The sequence below is a fragment of the Nycticebus coucang genome, chromosome X (assembly GCF_027406575.1).
Source record: "Nycticebus coucang isolate mNycCou1 chromosome X, mNycCou1.pri, whole genome shotgun sequence".
NCBI classification, from domain to species: Eukaryota; Metazoa; Chordata; class Mammalia; order Primates; family Lorisidae; genus Nycticebus; species Nycticebus coucang.
Genome location: NC_069804.1, coordinates 158,091,738 through 158,117,960, shown reverse-complemented (window position 1 = coordinate 158,117,960; position 26,223 = coordinate 158,091,738). Strand labels below are relative to the sequence as shown.

General features: G+C 37.2%; 1 protein-coding gene across 7 annotated transcripts in view; it reads left to right on the top strand.

The window, feature by feature from the left end:
* ENOX2 (ecto-NOX disulfide-thiol exchanger 2) overlaps positions 1-26,223 on the top strand; it is a 333,450-nt gene that overhangs the window by 102,022 nt on the left and 205,205 nt on the right. Inside the window, exon 1 of one of the 7 annotated variants that reach the window (XM_053580560.1) lies at positions 15,115-15,173. The exons of the other annotated variants lie outside the window; for them this stretch is intronic. Coding sequence (XP_053436535.1) covers positions 15,161-15,173 — 13 coding nt within the window. The 5' untranslated portion in view covers positions 15,115-15,160. Of the gene's footprint in view, positions 1-15,114; positions 15,174-26,223 lie in introns of those variants that run through there. 7 annotated transcript variants of the gene reach the window in all.

Here is a 26,223-nt window from a genome sequence, read left to right as displayed (position 1 = left end):
GTATTTTCCTATTCATTAGTAAGGTTTAAAAGCTTTCTATGTGTTTATTGGCCATTTGGGTTTCCTCTTTGATGAATTACCTATCCATATCATTTGTCCATTATTCTATTTGTTTGTTAGTCTTCTTCTTACTGACTGGAAGGAGATTATTTATTCTGGATACTAATCTCTCATGCTTTGTAAATATTATCTCCCAGCCTGTGCTTATTTTTAACTTTACTTACTTCCTTTGTTGAATAGGAGTTTTTAATTTTAATTGCATAATATCTATCAAGGTCCCTATTTAAGTATGAAACTGTGCAGAAATGAATATCATTCCCTTAGGAATCCTTCTCATTAAATTAAAATGAAGCAATTTGAAGTATGACACCAGATATATTGATATGACTTCATATAAAATAAGCTTGGGAGGTTACCTACAAATGCATGGGAATTGCCATCACTAAAAATGTAACTTCAATAGACCATTAGAGATAAAAGTAACTGAAAGTTATGCACAATGAAAAAATCTAGATATATGGCATAGAACAATGTACATAGGGTTAACAATATTGTATTGTACACTTAAAATTTTATTAAGAGGGTAGATCTCATGTTATAAGTGTTTTCTACATAGAAAAAAGAAACTATGTAAATAATTCAATACATTTCTCTTAACCTGAAAAAAAAAAAAAAAAGGGGGCGGCGCCTGTGGCTCAAAGGAGTAGAGTACCAGCCCATTATGCCAGAGGTGGCTGGTTCAAACATAGCCCCAGCCAAAAACTTCAAAACAAAACCAGTTTCCTAAGAAATCTGTTAGTCCTTTTATCAATAACTGTAGGCCTTGGACAAATCATTTCACCTCTTTTCTCATTTCTTTATATATATAATGATGATATTGTATTATATAGTCTCTAAGGCTTATTTGGCTCTAAAAGTTTTATGGTATGAAAAATAATGAATGATTTAGATGTATTCTAATGATTTCAGATGTTTATTAACCAGTACTCCAATTTCAGAGCATATAGATTTTAGGAAGTCCACTAGTATCTCTTGATGGGCTTCTAGTACACATCTATATTTTCTTTTGAACCTTGGGGGGTCATCATTAGTGTCAAACAATTCCCACAGATGTTCTTGGAAAACCTACACCAAGAGAAGAGAGAATAATGAAGAAAAAAAGCAAACTGTAGAAGATCAGAATAGGAAGAGGGAGTAGGGATAGTGAGGTGTGTTTGGAGGAGAAGCCTCAGGTCTATTCTGTAATACCAAAGCCAAAAAGTTGGAAAAAATCCTTTATTTTGATAAAGAACAGAAGGTTTAATAAGTGGATATGGGCTGGTCAAATATGTGAATCTTGGTCAAATGCATCCATTAGCAGTATCTGACTTACAAATCACTGCCCTTTGCATTTAAAGATGACCTGTATTGTGGCTATTGATCTCTATCAGCAAATGTGTGTTTTGCATACTGCTTCTGTGTGAAAGCTTTGATTTTGTAGTGAAAACCACTACTAGAAGTTTTTTTTCCTATATATGACCTCTTCTGATATTCTGGGCCCAAATCCTTGATCAGAAACAATCATATAAGGTCTATCGCCACTCCCTGACACTGTTTCAGGTATATTTGAGGTGAGCATCCTTAAATCATTTCCCTACTTTCCATTATCTCATTTATTTTTCCTGATTATCTTTCACTTTAAAGTTTTTCTGCCCCTCTATATATCTGCTAATAGCCTGGTTTAGTTATGGGATTTTAGTGTGGGTAGTGATCGTCTGTAAGACTTCTAGGTGATATTGATGAAACTATGCAAGAAGTCAGATAGCATCCAAGTCTGCTAGGAAAATAAAAGGATGGGCGTGGCCACTATACCTGTCAGCACCCTTTTACATTACAGACACTCCTTAACTTACTTGGGATACAATCTTAATAAATTCATCCTAAGATGAAATACAGAAAGTGAAAAATGTACTTAATTCACATAACTTACCAGCCATCACCACTCAGAGCACTTACATTAGCCTATACTTGGACAAAATCATTGAACACGAACGCTATTTTATAATACAGTGTTGAATATTCATGCACTTTATTGAATAATGTACTGAAAGTGGAAAACAGAATGGCTCACTGCCACTGTCCAACATAGACAGTATCTTAGGCATATCACTAGCCTAGAAAAATATCAAAATTCAAAATACTGTCTCTACTGAATGCATCTCACTTTCACATCATTAAAAGTTGAAAAATTGTAAGCCAAAGCATTGCTAAGTCAGGGCCCATCTGTATATTCAAGCCTTACAGGACCACTAACTGTTTCTTGAATTTACTTTTGCACTTTGTGCCTTTCCTTTAGCAATCCCTTTTGCCTGAAATGTTCTCCTCTCTTTTTCCTTCTCCATCTACTTTATTCCTTAAAAACTAGCTCAAACATGACTTACTGAAGAGGTCACTCTTCCCTTATTAGTACTTCCACTTCTTTTCTTTTGTAGTATTTGTTTTTAATTGACAAATACAAAATTGTGCATACTTAACAGCATGTTTTGAAATGTGCACACATTGCGAAATAGCTAAATCGAGCTAATTAACATACACATTACCTCTGATACAAAACATTGTTCTGCAGTGAGAACACTTAAAATGTACTGTCCTACTGATTTTCAAGAATACATTAATGTAACTATAATCACTGTGTTAGCTGATAGATTTCTTGCATTTATTCTTCCTGTTTAATTGAAATTTCATATCCTTTGACCATAATCTCCTCAAAGCCCCCACCCAGCTCCTACTGACAGCCATTCTACTCTCTGCTTCCACAAGTTTAACTTTTTTTACAACAATTGTTTAGATCTCACACATAAGTGAAATCATGTGGTATTTGACTTTCTGTGCCTAGCTTGTTTTGCTTAACAATGTCCTGCAATATCATCCATATTGTTGTAAATGATAGGATTTCTTTCTTTTCTAAGGCTGAATAGTATTCCATCATGCATTTATAACACATATTCTTTATTCATGCATTGATGGACACTTAGGTTGATTTCTGTATTTTGGCTATTGTGAATAATGCTGAAATGAACATGGAAGTGCAGATATCTCTAAGATATACTTATTTCATTATAGTAAGATTACTGGATCATATGGTAGTTCTATTTTAAATATTATGAGGAACCGCCATACTGTTTTTATTAATGGCTGAACTAATGTACATTTCCATTAGCACCTGGTTTTCATCTTTTTGATAATAGCCATTCTAACAGGTATGAGGTGATTGTGGTTTTAATTGGCATTTCCCAAATGAATAATGTTGAGCATCTTTTCAGATACCTATTAGCCACTTTTTTTTTCTTTTTTTTTTTTATTGAATCATAGCTGTGTACATTAATGCAATCATGGGGTACAATGTGCTGGTTTTATATACAATTTAAAATATTTTCATCAAACTGGTTAACATAGCCTTCATGGCATTTCTTAGTTATTGTGTTAAGACATTTAGTAAATTTCACATGTACCCTTGTAAGATGCACCGTGGTGTGGTCCCACTGATTACCCTCCCTCCACTCATCCTCCCCCCTCCCTTCCCCTCCCTCTCCCCTTTCCCCATATTCTTGGGCTATAATTGGGTTATAGCTTTCATATGAAAGGTATAAATTGCTTTCATCATAGGGCTGAGTACATTGGATACTTTTTCTTCCATTCTTGAGATACTTTGCTAAGAAGAGTATGTTCCAGCTCCATCCATGTAAATATGAAAGAGGTAAAGTCTCCATCTTTCTTTAAGGCTGCATAATATTCCATGGTGTACATATACCACAATTTATTAATCCATTCGTGGGTCAGTGGGCACTTGGGCTTCTTCCATGTGGAGAAATATGAGAAATGTCTATTCAGGTCCTTTCTCCACTTTTAAATTAATTTTTTTCATACTGAATTATTTGAGTTCCTTTTGTATTTTACATACTAATTCCTTATCACATATGTGGTTTACAAATATTTTCTCCCATTCTATATATTGTCTCCTCATTCTATTGTTTCCTTTGCTATGCCAAAGCTTTTTAGTTTAATGTAATCCCATTTTTTTCTATTTTTGCTTTCGTTGCCTTTGCTTTGGGGCCATATCCACAAAATCATTGGCCAGACCATGTCATGGATCTTTACCCCTATGTTTTCTTCTAGTAGTTTTACAGTTTTATGTACTACATTTAATGATGTAATCTATCATAAATTGATTTTTCTATATTTTGTAAGATAAAGGTCTAATTTTATTCTCTTGTATATGCATATAAGTTTCTCCCATAGAATTTATTTATTTTTCATAGTGAATGTGTAAGTGTATGGTGTCACGGGGCTGACCTAGTCCCTGGAGCTATAGGAGCTTATATGGACTCTGGGCCTATGTGGGTACTGGCCTGGAAGCTGGGTCGGAGTTGGGGGCAGGGGGCAGCCTAGCACTGACTTCTACTGCGCTGGGCCTAGATTCTTCATCTGGTGGAGGAGCACTGAGCCACAAGGGCTGGCCTTGGAGGGTGGGACTACAGAGACAGGCCTGTTATTAAATAAGCCTGGAAACTGGGTCTGTTGTTGCTGGCCTAATGCCTGAGGCCAATGGCACCAACTTGACATTGGAGTGGGCATGAAGCCTGAGATGGTGTGGGCTACCTTTGCTTTGGGCTGGTCTGAAACCTGGGATTGGCCTGGAGCCTGGAGATGCATGGGCTAGCCTGGCGCTGGGTGGTCCTAGAGCCAGGGGGTGCTGGTCTGATAACTAAAACTATGGGGGCTGGTCTAATGTTGGGGTGGACCTACAGCCAGGAGCAATGGGGGCCAATCTGGTTCTGGGAGCAGGCTGAAGCCCAGAGCTTAAGGCTGGCCTGGACCTGGGGTTGGCCTAGAGACTGAGTTTGCAAATTGGGGCTGCAGACTGAGTCTCTGGGAGCTATCCTGTGCTTTGATGGACCTGGAGGTTCATTTCATGGGTACTAGTCCAGAGTCTGGGTCCATGGGGGCCTACCCAGCAGTGGGTTTTTCTGGGCATCCTGGTATTGAGATCCAAGGCCTAGTCTGGTGCTCTCTTCACTTTCCTTCTACCAAGTGGAGGTTATCTCTTAACACACTGCCCCCTGGGGTTGGCAGAGAGGTGATGCAGAGAAGGTAAAACTGTCCTTCCTACCCTCTTCAGTAAGTCTTTATTTCTGTGTTCCATCCAAGTGCTATAATCTCTAACCTTTTTTTATCCATGCTTGTGTATGTTCACACATAGATAGTTGTTCAAATTGATATTTCTGTGGGGAGACAAGTGCTAGAAAGTTCTGTTTTACCCTTTTGCTCAGATGTCTCTACTTCCAATCATCCTCATATTTTAACACTTTTAAAATATTACATTGTATTATAGCTACTTGTTTACATCTTGTCTGCATGTCCCCAAACACAAGCAAGACACACATTTTGTAACCTTCTTGGGAGAATTAACTTTTACTTTTAATAAAAAATGTACACTCTTCCTAACAGTAACCGTGACATTCTTTGTAAATCGTTCTACTCACAATTTTAATACATAAAGAATTAGAAGAGGGAGAAAAATATAAGGATTGACTTTAATTGTGGACAATCAATACAAATTTCATTTTATCCCAGTCCAGGTGGTAAAAAGCTTACTTTTGGACAAAAAAAAAAAAAAAAAGCACTCCTGGACATATGCCTTTGCCTTGTTTTAAGGACCATGAAAGAGTAGATTTTCATCAGTACCCCAGTAAAATCCAGCACAATAGCAGTGACACCAATTTTGGCCAATGTGGAACTAGCATCATTACTTTAGGTAGTATACTGTAAACTTTCCTCATGACAGTATTATAGATGTCATCTGAAGTGGATATGCCAGCATCAACACTTGTTAAAATTGCAGTGACTGGTTCATTGTGTTTTCAACAGCTGCACATAAATCAACTCCTCTACTGTAATGGAACAGCTAGTGTAGCTACCACCAAGATGAAACAAATTGTAATTTTCTGATATCTTCAAGTAAATAAAGCAGTATGTCTCTGTTAATAAGCTTAATAAAAATCTCATGAACATTGTCACTTGGTCCTTTTGTCAGCTTTATTACCATTTGTCGTTGGTCAATAGAAACATAACAGGAACTCACTCCTAAGGCCAGAAGATTTTAAAGAAACTATTGACCAGCCTTAGCTAATTAAAAACAACCATAAACTTAACTGATCTTTATATCACACACAAGGGCAAGTAGGAGCCCACCATAAATGTGTATCCTATAATGTGCAAAGAGAGATAGAAAATTAGTAGTTTAGTTCTCTATTTTGTGAGTGACAGACTATACAAAATGAAAATGTATATACTTCATAGCGCAACAAGAGACCATTAAGTGCTTGGAGAATACAAATGAAAGAGAGGTGCTTATGAGGCCCTTTTCCCAGAAGGTTTTATACTCTTGCAAGGCTATTTACTATCCTACCAATCCCATCTGCCAGATTTTGGGATACATCTTTCCTGCTACAATGAGTGGCAGAGCTCTGAGACCTTTTCAGGTGTTACAAATTTTGAAATTTCTTTTCAAAGTTGCTTATGCTTTCCTCTATGCCTAATTTATGGTGCTCTTGATTACATTTACATTTTTTAATTCCCGTTTTATGGCTCATATTGGAACTTGTTCTCCTATTAATTCAATTACCAGAAACAGTTCTAACCTATTCACACATGTAACTCATCTGTCTATATTCTATGCCATTTACCTTCACATCCCAAGATTAGAAAGAGCTGTGTAAAGAAGTCTTAGCTCTTTGTCATCTTAGCTCTTTAGAAAACAAGTGAGGAAAATAAGGTCACAGCTTTTGTGAATACACCTAATCTACTTCTTGCATTTGGGCAGAGCACTTGATCTTTGATATACTATATATTTTACTTATTTATTTTGTTTATTTTCTATGTCTGCTACTAGAATGTAAGGTCCATAAGGGTAGGGATTTTTTGTTCACTATTGTATTTTTAGAACCTAGCATGTAATAATCACCCAGTGAATACCCATTAATTGATCATTCATGGTTCACTTCGTTAGTGTTGTGTCAGGTATGTGGGACAACTACAAGTAAGAAAAAGTGAGCAAAAGGTAACTAATTTTCCTGAGTATTTTGCTATATGTCAGATCCTTGTTGACTACGTTTTACTTAGTTTATCTCATATAAGTACTGCAAAAGTTCTGTGAAGTAGATATATCCCTGTTTGCAGACAAAGATATTAATGTTTAAGGAGTGAATTATCTTGCCCAAAGCTGTATAGTCAGCAAGTGGCAGGGCAGGATTGCCATGCTATACACTTTGACTCTAGATCCCTCGTTCTACTCTACTACTCTGGCTTTCTGGGTAGACTGCAGAACTATTTAACCATAATACAGTCTGTTACCATTTAAGCTGTACTGTAAGGGAATCATATGTTCTCAAGTAGGACTATATGGTGGTCGCCTTAGTTAGAGAAGGACTTTAGGCTATAAGAAATCACTTTGGTACCACCTATAGAGAGGATACAAATCCCCAGCCACTCCCACGAAGAGTTCTTTTAGTAAGGATGCTGGGGTCCCGCCCCAGGGGCAGGGTCCTTTAAGACCTGTGGATCTGGCAGTGAACAATTGAAGAAAAGAGAAGTTAAAAGCTGCAAGAGATAAAGAGACAGGATATGCAGAACAGAGTTTTCAAAGGTGGGAACATAGGGGACCACCACTAGCTTATGGGGTTCCAGCATGTGGCCCTGAGTATTTGTCCACTCAGCTTTTATTGAAGGCTATTATCTCATTTAGCCCAGAGGGTAAGCTGAGAAAGGGCACAAAAACTTCTCAGTTTAAGTAAGCATATTAGTTCTTATTCTATCTATAATCATTAACTTTAAGGTCTGAGCAGCCTTGAGAAATCCAAAACCTGAGGGGGCAGCCTGCTGTCTGTGGTCACACACGCAGATTCCTTAGGGGAGGTGAATCCCCTTTAGTTCTCTGGGGAGCAGACACCACAGCCTCAGTCTGCTCTGAAGAATTGGTGGAACAGAGGAATTTTCCTCTGATCTCCTAGAGACATCTTCTTCTGTTGATTAGGGTACAAGCCCCCTACCCATATTTCAGGGCTCTAGCAGTTCCCTTTATCTCTGCCCTGGCCATAGTAGAAATGCAATGGGTTTTTGCTTTGACTGTTGACTAGGCAAAGGACGGCCTGCTTTATTTCCTCCCCAGGCCTTGCACTGAGCTTCCGGCCATTCTCTTCTCCAGAGTGTTTGCAGACCAAAAAGGGCTGTTTGCAAGCTGTATCCCTTATAGGCCAGGCTTATAGCAAAAGCAGGTACTGCTCAGATAATTAACTTACCTGCTGGTTTAAAAGTAAACTAGCTAAACTTTTTATTTTACCTTACTCAGCTTATTTCCCTGTTTTTTCCTTTTCTGGGGGTGTTTTCCCTTTCCAAGAATGGGGTCTTCGGTCCCCATTCTGCCTACAAAGGAGAGTAGGGTCTCGTCCTGGATCTGCCATTAATTAGCTGTTACTTCCAGCAAAGTAGTAGCAATTGTGGGGAGAGAGAGATGGCAATTAGACTAGATGACTGCCAAAGTCCCTGCCAACTCCAACACTTCTTTCTTTTCTGTGAACGAATGTAAGGCCCAACAATTAAGAGTCATTGTTTAATTGGATGTCAAAAGTTCAAATACCTTTCCAAACTCTAATCTACTTTTCTGTTTTTTCCTTATGCAGCCTTTCTTGGGTCCCTCCCCACAAAAATAATGATAAGCAGTCAGTCCATCGTTTTTAAACACCCTACAAAATTTTTACCAAGTATTTTCTAAACTTGACAGCAGCTGGGCACTGAATATCTTATTCTTTAGCTCATGGGTATCATACTACTAAAATACATGGCAGAATTAATCTTCACAATAATTTTTTCTTTCCTTACAATGGAAAGGAGATGACCTTATCATCTACTCTGGAATGTAGCTATAGGAATGTTTGCAAATAAGTAATATTAAGTCAAGTATAGTTAGGGGAGGTAGTATGATATATTTATTCATTACTTCTCTCAATAGATACTAATTGAGCACCCATATGTGTTAGGCCCTGTGCACTATGTGCTAGAACACTAAATTTGGAGTCTTGAGACAAGTTTAATACCTGATAAGCTATATTGGGCAAATTAAACTCTTTAAACCTCAGTTTTCTCATTTTTAAAAGAAAGTAATAATAATACCAACTCTTAACCTCCATGAAATGTGTTTTATTTATTTTTTTGCAGTTTTTTTTTTTTTTTTTTTACCAGGTGGGTTTGAACCTGCCACCTCCAGCATATGGGGCCAGCGCCCTGCTCCTTTGAGCCACAGGCACCTCCTACCTCCATGAAATGTTATGAATACCTTTGTAAATATGAAATGACATGAAATATCTTTATAATCTGTAAAGTGCTATTTTATGTTGGTAGTTTTTATCTTGGACTCCATCTGAAGAGTTAGTTAACTAGGTTCTCTTAGTCCTTGGACCTCATTAGGCTTATTTTGGTATAATTACCATGACCATTAAATCTGATTGAATGATTTGCAGAAAGCTACTTAGTGAGTCAGTGGTAATTCTAAAAGGAGAACTCAAGTTCTAATGATGATAAAAGTTACATTTTAGTTTGCTGCCTTGGAATGATTTCTTTTAAAATCTTTATAATGAATCATTAGTATTTTCGCATTCTGTTGTCCACTCATTGTTCTTCTTTTGCTCAAGAATTCATACAAATATTTATGGAATTATGCAGTACTTATTCATTTTTATTTACTTTTGCTAGTGCATGGTATTAAATTGCTTTGAAATTAAGTGGAAGATGCTTTTTTAGTAACTCATAGGTAACAGTTCTCTACTCATTCACACTTGAGAGTATTAACAGTGACAATGTTCCCTAGCAGTGGTAAGGTTTGAATGAAGTAAGAAAGTGTACTATAGGCTGCTGGTGTTACAGGTTACAATTTTTTTTTTTCTGCTAACAAGGGTTAATTATTAGCCTAACTTTGCACACTAGAGAAAGAGCTTTGCTGGTTCCATCTACTGTAATCCATAGCATCCTTTATTTAAATGACAGCGTGTTCTGAGTCCACCTCCTGCCCAGTCTGGTAGAAGGAATTGCCTACAACAGACACCATTGTGTCTATGTGAACTTTACTAGTTGAACATAGCACTGCAGTTGATGTACAGCAAATTATGGCTTACTTGTTTCTGATAAAAATTGCTTTTTACTTTACAGTAGTAGCCTTGAAGTTAAACATTTCCAATGTTGTTTTCCTCTTATTTCTTTTAACTGCAAGCAGGAACAATCATTGTCATCACAGAGTAGACTTTGCTTTGGGTTTTGACATTGACATTGCTCCCTAAGTGAAGGAGCAAGTAACTCCATTCACTATGTCTGCTTCAGTCTCTAATTACATGAGAATAAGGAGTGGTAGAAAGAGAAAGAGTTGATACTGGGAAGAGGACCATTGTAAAGTATGTCACCAGGCATGTATTGACTATCTGTGGAATTCACAGTTTGATATGACATACTGCAGTGTGTGAATGTGTGTATGCCCACACTTGTGCCAGGGGTGGGGGTGAGGGTTGAGTAGACAAGATGCTATTAACTTAAGAGAAAAAACTTTACTTATACAGTATGACTTGGAAACAATTATAAAAGTAAAAGAAATAAAGGTAAAACATAGAAAGGGCACCAAGGGTGGGGAAAAGGTGTAAATGGTATTGGCATAGTCACAAGGAATACTTAGTCATTGACACTGTCTCAGACATCTTCTCTAGGAAGTTACTTTTCTGTGAATTTAGAAATACTGTATCTTTATTTCCTGCCCTTCTACCACATTCAGCTTAGATGTTCTTCCAGAATTGGTAAGTGTTTTCCCTTTATTCTTGGGATTAGTTATTAACAACATTTTTGAAAATATGAAAAATCAGTTTTGAATTCCAAAGCTGCCTTGAAACCATCACGGTAGTGGTGTCTTAGTCTGTTTGGGTTGCTATAACAAAATATGATAGACTAGGTAATTTATAAGCAGAAATTTATTTCTCACAGTTCTGGAGGCTGAGAAGTCCAAGATGATGGTGGCAGCAGATTTGGTATTTGATGAGGGCTTTCTACTGCAATAGATGGTGCCTTCTATGTGTCCTCACATGGCAGAAGGAAGAAATAAGCTCCCTCAGGCCTCTTTTATAAGGGCACTAATTTCATTCTTGAAAGATCTGAGCCTAATTACTTCTCAAAGGCCCTACCTTTTAATAACATCACCATGGGTGTTATATTTCAATGTATGAATAGAGGATGAGGCACAAACATTCAGACCATAGGAAATGGAATGAGCAAAGTTTTACAAGGAAGTATAAGATCCCTGAGATTGAGATATAATTAGTGGTTTATGCACCAAGGAAGATACCAAGTTTTAGAACTTGGAGTTGAGAAATGAATCTGGATCTGGACAGAGTAGCTATAACAGGAAGTGTGTTATAAATTGACAAATTATAAAGATGAGATCACCTATTTAATAGTAGGGGATAAATAAAAGTTTTATGCAGAGGCCCCAGTACATTAAGAAATGAAAAGGAAGAAAACTTCACAGCAAAATCAAAGGGAAGCATTTTAAGTGAATGTAATGGAACCTTACAGCTGAAGTCTGGCATGTGCGTTGAAAGGGAAATATGATTCCTAATTTCTAAAAGGCAATTAGCCAATATCCCAATATACTAATGTTTCTGAAATGTTGACTCCTAATGAATCAACTCATTATTGTTCAAGGGACCAAGAGATACTAATCCAATTTTCAACCACCTTTTATAGTGTTTAGGGCTCCTACAAAGGTTAATAACACCTTTGGATGCCCAAGACAAGGGAAATAATGGAGTGTCAAGAGAGGCTACTAACAATGATCCTAGTGCCAAAGTTTAGCCATCACTCCCTGCCCCTATTCCTACAAATGAGGACTTAGAGATCAACTCGAGTTCTGTAACTGTGTTTAAGACGCCAAAGAAAAGTACAGCAAGAAATAATTGAGCTTAAAGTCAAATCTTGATTATTCTGGAGCTCATTATCTGGTTTGTGAGTTATCCATACCCTTGGTATTCTTTATTCTCTATTCTGCTGTATGATTTTGGGTAATTTTGCTGCTCATTAATTCTTTTACCAGAGGGTGGGCAGGGAAGGAATAGAAAGAATTACACTTCTGTCAGCCAATTTTGCTACCTATTAGTGCTCTGGTGTAGATTCTGATGGGGAAAGAGGCAGAAACTATGGGCCAAAATGAGAGGTTTGAGAGCTATATGAATTTAATTTTTCTTTACAATATCTTTTCCCTGTGAAAAGGTGAACTCATTGTACAACTTTTGGAAGAAAGACTTCCTGATAAGGGAAGAAAAGTAGCCCATTAAAGAAAGTGTAAAGTTTTGTTTTTCAGACCCTTTTTTCACAATATTGTGCTAGAAAATATACTATACCAGCAAATTCCCATTGGTCTCTAGGGAGGTTTAGGTTTAAAATATTTTATGTGACATTTTCTTTTTTTTTTTTTTTTTTTGTGGTTTTTGGCCGGGGCTGGGTTTGAACCCGCCACCTCCGGCATATGGGTCAGGCGCCCTACTCCTTGAGCCACAGGCGCCGCCCTTATGTGACATTTTCAATAGTCTGTTGTGGATTTGGGGATAGTGGTCAACATTTTTCAGTTTTTTTTAATTACTTTCACCAAGTCTGTTATTCATTAACATTCTCATATATATTTGACCTCTCCCAAAGTTATATCAGCTCCTATCCATAATCCCTTTTTCTAGGATGACTGGGCTACGTTCCATTTAATTTATTTCCTTGCTCTCAAAGTAATTATTTGGGTTGGTAATTAAGCCACATGTGTCATTTTCTGGCTTATTTATGAAGGTCCTAATTGTGTCATAATACATGTTTTTGAAAGGTAAAGGGTTTTTTACTGTGGGTGAATTGACTTGGACCACAAATTTGTTGTGGTTCAGAAAGCAATGAAAGTGACATTTATTTTAATAAAATGTATGTATGTAATAAGGCTTGTGGTTTAGTTACAGTGAAAAAGGAAGAAGCTAGAGGTTTAGAGAAATCAGTTAATAAAATCCCAGGTAATGTTGAAGAAGAAAAGGATTAGGAAGATGAAGAAAAGTAATTGTGTTTAGTAAAACATTTCTTAAGACAATATTGGGCATGTCTACTTTGTAGAACTAAATAATAAATGATAATAAAAGTTAGAGGACTTCTGTATTTTTAAAATAAATTCTTGACTTTCAACAATATATCATCTAACAAATAAATATTTTGTACCAAATATGCATCAATCCCATATTCTTATATTATAGAGGGAGTCTATAAATCACAGAAATGCCCCCCAAATAATGTCAATGATGGCATTCATTATTTGTGAATAAAAGATATATCATGACATAATTAGGTCCATTCCTGCAGAACTAAAAGTAATTCTAATACAGACAAAATATTTGTAAGATTGTTTTTGTTTATTGAAACTCTGCATTTTTGAGATGAATTAATGTTCAGTTTTGAAACATTGCAGATAAGGCTCAATCCACCTGAAAGAGAGGTCTCTTGATCAGAACTGCCTGCTTACTATGGCGGTTTCCTCACTTCTTTCTAAGGAATCATTTCTAAATAATTAGACAATAGTACATACTAAGACAACAATTTAGTTCTTTGTGACTCCTAGTGATTCTTAAAAATGCAATTCTTCTGTCCACTAGGAGCCCTAGTAGAGTGGCCCAATCCCTGGAGTGGTAATTGAAAGACCAAACTCTGCTACTAGCTTGCTATGGAACTTTAAACAAGTCACTTTAGCCTCTCTGAGCTTTAAAGCTCCATATTTTAGCTGTATAATCATGCCTTTTCTGGTCACATCACAAGGTAGCTGAAAGTTGGACATAAAAGAAAGTTGAAAAGATAATCTCTGAATATAAATTATTATTGTTATTAAAACAACAAAATCAATCACCTATTTAGTGGTAGCAATAAATGAACATCTCCACGTTTGCAGCTGCTTCATATTTATCTGCATCTTGTCTGTAAGCCCCAACTTTGTACTGAATCAGGCAAGACAATACATTTGGTGATACAGTTCACCTCTATGCTGAAGGGCAGAAGCAACCATTTTTTACAAAATAATGCAGCTTGCTACAGGATATCTTAGAAGCAGCAACAGATAAATTGCCATTTTGAGCCAAATCATTTTGTTGACCACAAGGCAGAACGGCAGCAAACTCAGATGGGAGAACTGTAGTCATTATCCAAAGGTCAGACTTGATAAGCCGACTCTGCTGTTTCTTCCCCTAACTCACATATGTCTGGAGGGGTATGTGGGCGGCAGGGGGAGCCAGAAATCTCACTGTCAAAAAAGTATTTAAGTGATTTTCTGCAAATAGAACTGGCTGTATTCTGTGCAGAATGACAGATCCCCATCTTCAAGGGGATCTTGGTCTACGAAAGTAAGTCAGCAACAAGAGCTTCAGGCAGAATCCACCTCTGTCTTGTTGCTTCCCTTAAAGTAGGCACTCTGTAAATGTCATTTGGATGCTTGGATGAATGAATGGGTGGACAGACATGTAATGAATGAACAATAAACTCTGAAAGGTAATTCCTTAGAATTACTATTTGGAAAAGACAACTTGAAAACATTTACCACTATAACTTAGAGTCAAGAGCATACTTCTATTAGAAATGTAAATACCTGAAATTCAGATAAAGGGTGAGGAATAAATTTATTATTTTTGTTAATTTGTATAGAAAATAAAAACAAAACTTAAGATTAAGAATTTCATCTATTTTACATAATGTTATACTCCAGTGAATCACTATATTATGAAGTTATGTTGAATAATTTAGTATAATGTTTAAGACCAATTTGATTTATTTCCTCTCAAGACATCTTGGAGGTAACATCTACACTTTTTTCATAAGTTGTTAACTATGCATCAGTAAAAATATTTATCCTAACCCAACCCCACAGGTGAGGCAACATGATACAGGAGGAAAGATCTGTAGCCAGAAAATCTGGATTCCAGCTCCTTCACACATTCATGTTATGACCTTACAGAAGCTTGTCTGAGCTACAGTTTCCTCATCTACAAACCAACAACATTAATATCTTCCCCATCATAGGGATGTTATGGAAGCACTTGGTAAGCTGTAATATTCTATAATAATGTCAGATATTATTAGGGCATGAGTTAGAAATAATGTACTATTGCTCTAAGACTTTTATTCATGACATTCTGGTATAAAGAGTGACATACAGTCCCTGAAATGCTGGCCACTACCCTAAGAACATTCAATTTAAAATATTTATGTGAAGTGTTCCTCAAAGTTGCCATTAAACCAAATGGATTGAAGATGGCAGTTGGATAGATGTTAAGGGACAATTTTAGACTCCATTTAGATTGTACTACTCATTTGCAGACTTCTCTAGACTTCACTTATTTTTGCCAATCCAAATGGCACGTACTATGCATTGCTCTGGTTTACAATGACCAGAATGGAGTTGTTTCACTGTAAGGTCCTCATAGCATTTGACAAGCACCAAAATTATTAGAAGCCTTGCTTTAATGTAATTGTCACTCTTACTAAACTGTAAAATGACCATTTCAATTTGGAGGATTATTATCCTACTAAACACAAATCAATTCACTATCCTCTAAAATGTAACTATGTTTAAAAGCAATAGACAAGCTACAGCCATTCCCTGTGGGTTCAGTGAGGTTGTAAATGTGTCACCAAATGCGTAAATCAGGTTGTCACTGAAGCACAATCCTATCTTCAAGAAGGAAGACAATTATTAAGAACGAGCTTTAAAAAAAGACATTTTGTAGATGTATTAAAATAGGAACCATAAGCTGATTAGGCAAAGTTCCAAAGATTCATTAGTTTATTAAAGTAGATTGAAATGAATGTTCGAGAGATTTAAATAAATTAACCTTTAATGAGTACCCAGGGGCCAAGGAAAAAGAATGACAGAGGATTAGGAGTATTCTGTCTGATTGTTGCATAATGTACACTGATTAGTGTTTTTTGAATACTTACTTGCTGTATAACAATGCTAGTAAATAAAAAAGATTAAATTTAAAATATCTCTAGATTGTAATTGTTGCCTGCTCTTATGTGTACACAAATACCATGCTTGGCTTTAACAGCAGTCCTATAACATTCGCAGAGGGAGACAGGAATTTTTGTCATTACATCATGATGTTTTGAAATGTCTCATATGTGAGCAAAGCTTTGGTAAATTAGGGTAATTTATTCCTACCATTATGGACATGCTGTTAGCATTTCAGCATTAGATCCTTATTCTGAGTTTCACAACACTTGTTCTCCAAATAGTATTAATTGATGGCAAATTACTTAGAAGATATATTTAAACATCATTAAAAATAAAATAAAAAAAAAACTTTCCTGTGCTTCCTAACAAGATTTTGGTTTATAATTAGCAATGTTCTTAAGGATACTTTTTGGGGGGAGCAATGTTGGAAATGCTTTAATTTTTTCAGGGTGCCTTAACTGTACCACTATTAAATCATTTACTGGCTGCTTAATAAGTTTTGTGTAAGTGGTGGTAGGAAAGAATCCTTCTAGGGGCTCCTCTTCTCTCCTTTTCCACTCTTTTTTTTTTTACTTTGTTTTTTTCCTTTTCCACTCTTATTATTAACCTTTATTTCAGGTTTCTATAGGTGTCATCCATCTAGTCTTTTTTTTTTTAAAAAACAGGCTCTCAATCTGTTGCTCAGGCTAGAGTACAGTGGCATCGTTATAGCTCACAGCAACCTCAAACTCCTAAGTTGAAATGATCCGCCTGCCTCAGTCTCCCCTGTAGCTTCCCCATGAGCCACAATGCCTAGATAATTTTTCTATTTTTTTTATAGAGATGGGGTCTTGCTCTTGCTCAGGCTGGTCTTAAACTCTTTGGCTTAAGCATTCTTCCCACCTTGGCCTCCCAAAGTGCTGTGATTACAGGCGTGAGCCACCATGCCCGGGCAAGCTATTTTTTTTTCTTAGGCTCAGAGCTTGAAGATCATATAGTTCAACCACCATTTTTCAGATGAGGGAACCACACAAGTATTACCCAAGTTTGTGATAGAGCAAAGATCAGAACCTGTGCCTTTATGGCCTGTTTTTCCATTATGTCTAACATTTTATGAGATCTTTTCTAAAGTTCAGTGGAATCACTGAGGTGACAGGTGACATAGACAAATAACATTCATTGATTTTTTTTTTCTATTTTCTCCATAGTCATGCTTTTATTACGTTGTAGCTTCCCACCATTCTTCGTGATACTGTACACATAGTGGGGTAAGTGACTAATCTACTTGAGGACAGAAGTGTCTAGCTTGGAGTCCCAAGGACTGTGAGATTCAAGGCTAATCCTCAAAGGCAGTTTGGAATCTTTCTCTAGAGATGAATAAGAAAACAGACATAATATTTCTGAAGTATTTTAGTTGGTTTTCTAACAGCAAGGAAAAGAACTTAATCCTATAATTAAACTTTGCCTAAATTTTTTTCCAAGACTGGTTCTTTTTGTTTTTGTCAGTAAACCTTATAATCTTTCTTTCCAAAAGGGAGACCCATCTTTTTCCTAAAAGCATTATAACCTAGACAAGTTTAGGTGTGACATATTTATACCACTCAACCAATACAGTTCCCTGAAGATTGCATAGGTGATGAGCAAATAAACTTCTAAGTGTTATCTGGCTTCAAATGAAAAAACAAAAACTTTGAGAAGTGAATAGTAATTTACTGGCCTTAAATTAGAAAACCATTTATGGCAGTATTTCTCAGTCCAGCTGTACATTAGAATCACCTGATGGTTTCTTAAAAAACTAGGTGCTTAGGCTCTGACCGGTTATATCAGAATTTGTAGGGATAGAGTCCAGACATTAGTATTACATACTTTTTAAATTCCCCAGGTGTTTTTCATATGTAGCCAGGGATGAGACATGCTGCCTTAAAGTCTCAATCTCCTCTCGGGACAACACCCATAACAAATTTTGAGGTCAGAGACTGGGTTGACGCAGGTAGGTAGTTGGCAAAAAAAAAAAAAAAATGAGAGCTCCTTTTGCCTCTGTTTGCTTTGTAGAAAACCAAATTTGAGTCACGTGTGTACCTAAAGAAAACAATTGTGTTTCTGAAGCCCAAAGGAAGGCCCCTTAAATAGAATGCTACTATATGGTCATGATTGGCATCTTTCCAGGAGACCAGGCTGTTTGGTCAGGTACTCAGTGCCTTAGTTCATTATTATTCCATTTTATACTTCACCCATTATCCCACGCAAGTATCCAATTTCTAGGAAATTGCAAGTCTGTAAATTTACCATGCCTGTATATTTACCTAGCCAAATCTGTCTCCAAAGGATGAGTTTCCCCAAGCTAAGGAGGGAGGTGGTTCTAAAAAATGATAGTGGAACAACCAGAATGGAAAGTAGAGATGGATTCAGTTAAGGATGGAATGAAAGTGGAAATGATTTTTGGAATCAGAATAACACCTTGGCTTTTTAGATCCCTTCCAACATTCCAGTGACATCTGTAGGATTGAGAGCATGTTTAGATCTTATTAAAGACATCTCAAAGGCACTTTTGGAAAGGTACTATGCGTTTATTGTCTGACTTTGCCTAATACAAGAGCTTCCTTTATTATTTAGGGGTTGTACTCTTGCTGTGTCTGGGGTGGCTATAACTCTTAGGTGTTAAGAGTGTGTGTAGGGCTCCTTGCCATTTCTTTGTGGTGACAATGAGGGCCCCTTTACTGTCTATGTCAAATGTGTCTTGGTCTATAAGCCTATACCTGGCTCTTGTTCTGTAAACCTATCTTTCTCTTTCTGAGTAAACTTTGTTTCAGGCTTGCTTTTAAAAAAGAAAAGGAATCTGTGCAGTGTTTAAGTCCTATCTTCCACAATGTAACATGATTCTAACTCCCATACAGTGCTATTTTGTTACAGAGACACTCTTAAGTTGAAAATGTTGGTAGAATTGAATTTGGCCGTGGCATTCTCTTCAACTCAATCTATCACTTTGCAATCTCCTAGGAGCCCTGATTTGCTCTGTCAGTTGTTTGTCTCAGAGCATCGTCCTAAAATGAATTTACTTTAAAGTTAAAGATGATTAGAGTGCTTCTTCTCCAGGAGACAATTACATTGCTATATTCTTTGACAGGGAGAAAAACAACATAGCACTAATTTTTCCGAGCTTTCTTTGAGTATTGTTAAAAGGAGAATTGACAGATTAATCCAACATACTATAATAACCAAAAGAAAACTGCTATTAAAATGTAAAATTTTCTAATACGAACATTTTGTGGAGTTGTTTGGAAGGAGAAAAGAAAGGAGAAGAATGAAGAGAGGAAGTAAAGAAATTTATTAAGTATTCCTGACCTTCAGAGATACTTTTGTTAGTGAGTGCTATTGACAAAATAAACCAAGTCTGAGCCCTGTTATTAACCATTAAAATGGTTTTCCCCTCCTTAGCCCAATACTATATTATCCTGCCTCTTGACTATTGTGCTTCATTTTTTTCTGGATGAATTAATATTCTTTTGACAAGTTTTGTTAGGAGTACATAGTAAAGGTCAAGTGTAAGTCTTGTTTTCTTTTGTTTCCTGGCAGCCTTTATACTATGGTAAATAGAGATTGGAAGAGGTTTTATTTGGCAACGTAGCTTTATATGTATGTTTCTAATGGATTGTGCTTTTTTTCACTGAAGACCACAAACCTTGCAGGATTTTCAGGACTATGGCTTAAGAATTTTTAATGGAGTCATCCAAACTCCTATCGTCCTCTCAACTCCCAGATCTAATCAGATACACTAAAAGCAGATGATTATTCTTCATGAACATCTCTGAAATTTATTCATTTCTTTCCATATCACTGCCACTGTCAGAGTTCATGCTACTGTCATCTCTCCCTTGTATCACTTTGGTTTTATCCTAGCTGGTCTTTCTGCCTAGGGTGCCTTCTCACCTCCACCACATCTTTCATCCTGCCATAAGCGTGATCTTTCTAAGGTACAGATCAGATAGTGACAATCTCCTACCCAGACACACACACGCACACACATATCCAGAATGGACTCTGAGGTCCCACAGTAAGTGCTCTTTAAAGTCTCTGTGCAGTCCTGTGTAAAGAGCCTTGGGACTTAGGGAATACTTCACTGAAGAGGTGACAGTAGAGCTGAGTTTTGAAGAATGAATAAAAACTCTGCAGGTGGAGAGAGGGAAAAATTGTATTTTAAGCAGAGAGAATGGTATGTACAGAAGTACAGAGACATAACAAGGCTTAGCATATTTGAGGAATTTTGAGAAGTTTTGTATGAGTGAAGCCAAGAGTACTTAGGGGAACTTGCAAGTTATGAAACTGTTGTAATAATTTGGAACAGACTTTGTGTGTATATATCTGCCTTCCGATCTGCTTGCTATCTCTTTAAGGAAAGAAACTATCTTATCAAATCCTAAAATCCTTAAGCCTAGCCTGCTGCCAGGTACACAACATTGTTTGAATGGATTAGATGAATAAAGAGAGGGAGGGACTATTGTCAATACTGATTTATTGTTTCATTCATTTCATTATGTATTGAATACCACAGTAAGACTCTAAACTGAAACAAAATTAAGATCCTACTTATTTTTTAATACAACAGTAATGGTGCAACTTGTTTCAAATGCAGATTATTTTTTGTAAGCCTTTTTCTTTATAATCACACTGTCTTCTCAAGGAGCAGATTTTAGCTATCTCAATAGTAGATTTGACTTCTGCTCAGGCAGGGACTCCTCTAAAGGAATTAGTCACTTGTCAACATCTTTTATTGATGCTCTTGAAAGTGGAATTGTTATAGGGGAGGTATGAATCTATAAAGATGCATTAGCATATTATAGGAATCTCTATTTTCTCCTCTATGTTTAATTTCACAGCCAACAGCAAGGACTGTTTGTTTATCATTCTTGAAAAACTAGCCCATACAGGGATAAAAGATTAGGGATCCAGAAAGCATAACTCCAGAACATTAATGATACAGTATAGCAAAATTAATGCAGTGGGGGGCAGGATAGAGGATAAAATTTTGAACATGTAAATGAAGATTTACCATATTTCGGGTAGTTCTGACTTTAGGGAATGCTAAATTATAAGCTCATCATTGGTTAATTGGAAGGTAATTAAAATTGTAGCACAGCAATTGGATAAATAGTTAATGAAGGCCGAATAAACAAAGAAAGGAAATCTGGTGAAATTAGTGTATACTTTTTGGGCAAAGCAAAGATACAAATGTTATTCATGCAGTGCATCAGTCTTAATGGATATCAATATCTTTCTAGGATTAATTGATAAAATTAACTCTCCAAAGACCAAAAGAGTTCCAGCTCTCAATCTCCTCTTCAAAGTATCTTACAGTGGAATGCAGATTTATCTGACAGGGACTTCAGTTTTCACTCATAGCATGTCAAATTATTTTGCTGAACCTTGTTTACAGCTTATTTACTGGCATCTTAACAATCTATTAGAGGAAGTTGGTGTTCTTGGTATGTAGGAAATATTCCTACTGAAAGGGCTGGCTCAGCCTCAGCTTCTCACCAGATCCAGCTGACAAGCTAGTCTTCAAAACTAGTGGAGTGGTTTCTGCAGGGAGACTGTGCTAGCTTTTGATAATTGCCTCAGCTTTATGAAATCAATCAGCCTAAAGGGAAGACCTCATTACAGATCTGACAAGATAGACTCCGATTTCACTGCTAGAACAACTCTCTGTCCTCAGGCTCTAAAATCTGCAATTATTTGTTTTATTTAGACAGAGATACCCATAATACAGTACCTCTGGCCACATTCTCAGGCAAATACTAAACATTTAAACTAATGTTCAGTGTGTTAGGAACCTGCCCTTTTTATGTCACGTAGGTGAAAATTGGTCAACATGAATTGCGGCATGGCCTAGAGCCAGCTCAAAGTAGTCACTGATGAATCACTGTCTTTTTAATCCCTACCCGGAAAGCTGCAGAGAGAAGGGTAGTTGCTATAACTGTTCCCAGGGCTAAACTACAGCAAAACAAGGCTTTCTTGTCTCAGTTCCTCTGAAGACTGCCAGACTTTATCCTAAGGAAAATGATAGATCGCCCATCCACCATCTGTCACTTTGAACTGTTCTATCAAATCAACATTTTTTGAACTTTGTTTTCAACAAGGAATGTGATTTTGGTGTATTTCCCAAGCCTTAAATTGTACGGGAGACGAAAGTCCTGAAGCATTCTTCTTCTTGAAGTTGGAAATATGTATTCTGCATTCCTGCTCACGGAACCCAAACACCTTAACAGATTTAGTTCAGACTTTTCTCAAATAATTCACCTTTAACAGGCCTGGGAGATGCCAACCCCACAGGAAAAATACAGAAAACATTCTGAGTGTGGGAAAATATGGATTTAGAGAGAAATGGTCTTTCTTCAGTTCAGCTCCAGTGTTACCGAAAGCAATGTTCAAAGAGTAGGGCACCCAGCTGTAATTAAGCACTCAGGAAAGCTTTGGGAGGAGGCATTTCAGTTAGAAGGGGAAGTGTGGTTCTTTCATTTTGGAAAGTTCAAGGTAGTGACAAATATGGTCTCCTGAACATGATCCAAGCAAAAAGCACCTCCAGCATTATTTAGTAATGATTTATCTTAATTGCTTTGTATTCTATGTAAGAAAAAGTAGGTTAGAAGAGGAATGCAAAGCTACCATCTTCCAAGCCATAAATAGGGTATAGCCTAGGAGCCATACTACTCAAATGTTCTTATTTCACTTTTGAGGCAAATTCACATAAATCCCCAGTTGAGTTAGTAGAAGGGTGTTAACACTTGTTTAATGTTTAGTATGTGCCAGACCTTAAATATATACTCTCTCACTTAATTTTCTTCACTTCACTGTAAGGTGGGGGCATTATCATTGCCATTTTACAAGGCAGAAACAATCTGAGAGAAATCAAGTAACTTGTTTTATGTACCCTATAAGAGGTACATTTAGTAAGTGCCACACCCAGTAAGTGGCTGAGGTGCATTTGAATTGAAGTCTGACTTACAGCAGCACTGTTTGGTAGAACTTTCTGGGATAACTAAAATGTTCTGTAGCTATGCTGTCTAATATGCAGCCACCAGCTACATGAGAATATTGAGCACTTGAAATGTGACCCATGCAATAGAGCCACTGAATTTTTCATTATATTCCACTTTAGCTAATTTAAATTTACATTTAAATCGCTACATATGACTAATGGCTACTGTATTGAACAGTATATCTCTAGATTTACTGCCATTTCTTAACTGTAGTTTGTAAAGCAGGATTGTAACCTGTTATGCATAGAACTATTAACAGAAGACCCATATGTGAGGTCTCTTTTTATAGTGTTTTCTCGCGTGATGGTCTTAGTCGGTGAAAGAACTGTTTTGTACCTCAGGCCGGCATCCTGGTGCCGGGGCAGGGGCCTTTAAGACCTGTGGAGGTGGTGTGATCCACTGAAGAAAAGTTAGAAGCGGCGAGAGACAAAGAGACAGGACACGCAGAACAGAATTTTCAAAGGGTTACCTCCCAATAAACCCCTTGAAAATTGAAAACATTATTAGTCAAAAACGTGTGGCAGAACAGGAGCTGCAACTCACTGCCACTACCCAGCTTCTTGATGGAGAGGAGTATGGTACCCCTTTTCATACCATCATCAGGTGAAAATCCCAAGTGAAACCATCAGAAGTTGGAGACTGTCTGTACTGTCCCCGGAGTTGTAGCTGAGTTCAGTTCAATACACATTTCCGGAGTATTTATAATATTGAACAAGGTACCATGTGACATCTTGGCAGAGGAGAGTTGTAAAATGACTGGGGTATAAAGTCTGTCCTCAAGGAGCTTACGATTTATTGGGTATAGGGTAATTTGGAGGGAAGAGAGGGTAAGACAAAACATTCAAAGAACTATAACACAAAGCATGTTCTGAAAGGCATAGGAAAAGTACAGACTAACCATTAAAGGAGGGCCAGAATAGTGTTTTATAATTTTTAAAAAGCCTAAGTTCCTTGTTCTACTGATTATTAGCTGTGTGACCTTGGGAAATTTACTTCAACTCTCAAAGTTTCCCATTCCTTATTATAAAATGGGAATAATAACTAGAAAATAAAATTAAAGGATAATGTGTATTAAGTAGCGCACATTCTAAACAACCAGTGAGTGGTAGTCCTCCTGATGGGTAGTTCCCCTTTCTCCATTGCTATGTACGTATTGGGCTGGGTGGACATAAATAAGGAAAGGCACCATGAAGGAAATAGTATCTGAGATAAATCCTAAAGGAAGGATAGTATTTTAAAGGTTGAAAATCAAGAAGTAGAGGAGTGGTATGAGCCAAATTTGTGGCAGTAGGAATGTATGAGATGGATTCAATGAATGCCAGAGTGCTAGCCTTTCCTGCTCAAAAATGTGATCCCCACACCAACAGGATTAGCACCAGCTGGCAACTTGTCAGAAAAGCAGGCCACAGCTCAGACTTACTGGATCTTTAAGGAGAGTCTTACATGCCTTGACCATGTAATGTGGGGAGTCACTAAAAGTTACTGAAGGATCATTGCCATTGAAAATTGGCCCATGTAGGGCACCAGCTCCATATACCAAGGGTGGCGGGTTTGAACCCAGCCCCAGCCAAACTGCAACAAAAATATAGCTGGGCGTTGTGGCGGGCGCCTGTAGTTCCAGCTACTTGGGAGGCTGAGGCAAGAGAATCGCCTAAGCCCAAGAACTGGATGTTGCTATGAGCTGTGACGCCAGGGTACTACCGAGGATGACAATGTGAGACTCTGTCTCTAAAAAAAAAAAAAGAAAATTGGCCCATGACCTAGACCTATGTTACACCTTGAAAAAGGAAACTTAAGGGTAAATTTGGGCACTGAAAGTTTTTATGTACACAGCACCATTCCAGCAAACCCCTTAGTGGAAGAGGACTTTTGCCCTTTTCTTTCTCATCTTTTTTCTGTTACCATCACTCACCCATTAATCTTTTACAATTATCCTTGCTTCAGCTAAACCAGGGATACGTATGTTGAACTCAAGAAATTGACAAAGTAGGTTTCATTTGTTTGACATCATTTAAAACCTGAAAGTGAGAAATGTTCAGTTGTTTTGGCTGCTAACCCCTATGGCTGAAGAGTAATATTGCAATCCAACTCTTTTGGACATTGTAAGTATTCCCTCAGAAGAAGCTGGTGGAATGACTGGGTAGTGAGACCTGCAGATGTGGAGTCAAAAGTTTAAGGCCTAGACTGAGGATGGAGGAAGGGGAAATGAAAGTGATGAGGAGCTCCTAGAGATGGATAAATCCTATAATGAACACAATAATTAAGACAATGCCATGAAGGCTATGTTAACCAGTTCGGTGAAAATATTTCAGACTGTATATGGAACCAGCACATTGTACCTCATGATTGCATTATTGTACACAGCTATGATTTAATTTAAAAAAAAAGCGCGTGCTAGAACACAAAGGGCTTGGCCATTATCCTAATCTCTTACTTCTCCAACGTTTTGAATTAAAAACTAATTTGAAGATCTTCCCTCCTACTACAGAGTCCCAATTTGATTTTAAACTGAAGTCATTTGGAAAATAATACTCGGGTTATGGGAATTTGTTTTACAGGCAAATTAACTTAAATGTTCTTGTTGCCAAAAGCTGATATTTATTTTTTGAACACAAATTATAGCCTGGAGATTACTTCCTTAAATTTACCAAATTTCTCAAGACTTTAACAATTTTCTTTGAAGGAGAACTAATCCAGGGTGGAATTGTATTTCTTGTTGCTAAGATTTACAGTCTATGAGCCATAGCCATAGATAAGAAATGGAGTGGACCCCACAGGGTCACATTTCATTACTATGATCTGGGGTAATCATTTAAAGTGTTAGATTGCATCATGGAGGTGAGTCCTAATTTGACCTGATAGTGGAAAACTATGTAGTGACAGTAACTGTTACAGAAGCTTAGCACAAAGAGATCATTGATCTTTCTTTCACAAGAGTCATGAAAATTCCTCAGTGCTTTCCTCAAATCCCAGGAATCATTTGCATCTGTATGGCAGACATCATAGCATGAGAACTCCTTGACCTGCAGGTTGGAGTACCTATTGAGAACCACACTTCATTCTGAGATACTTAATCCCCTGGTTCCATTGGATGAGAAACGTCATTCTCCAAGTACCCCATTC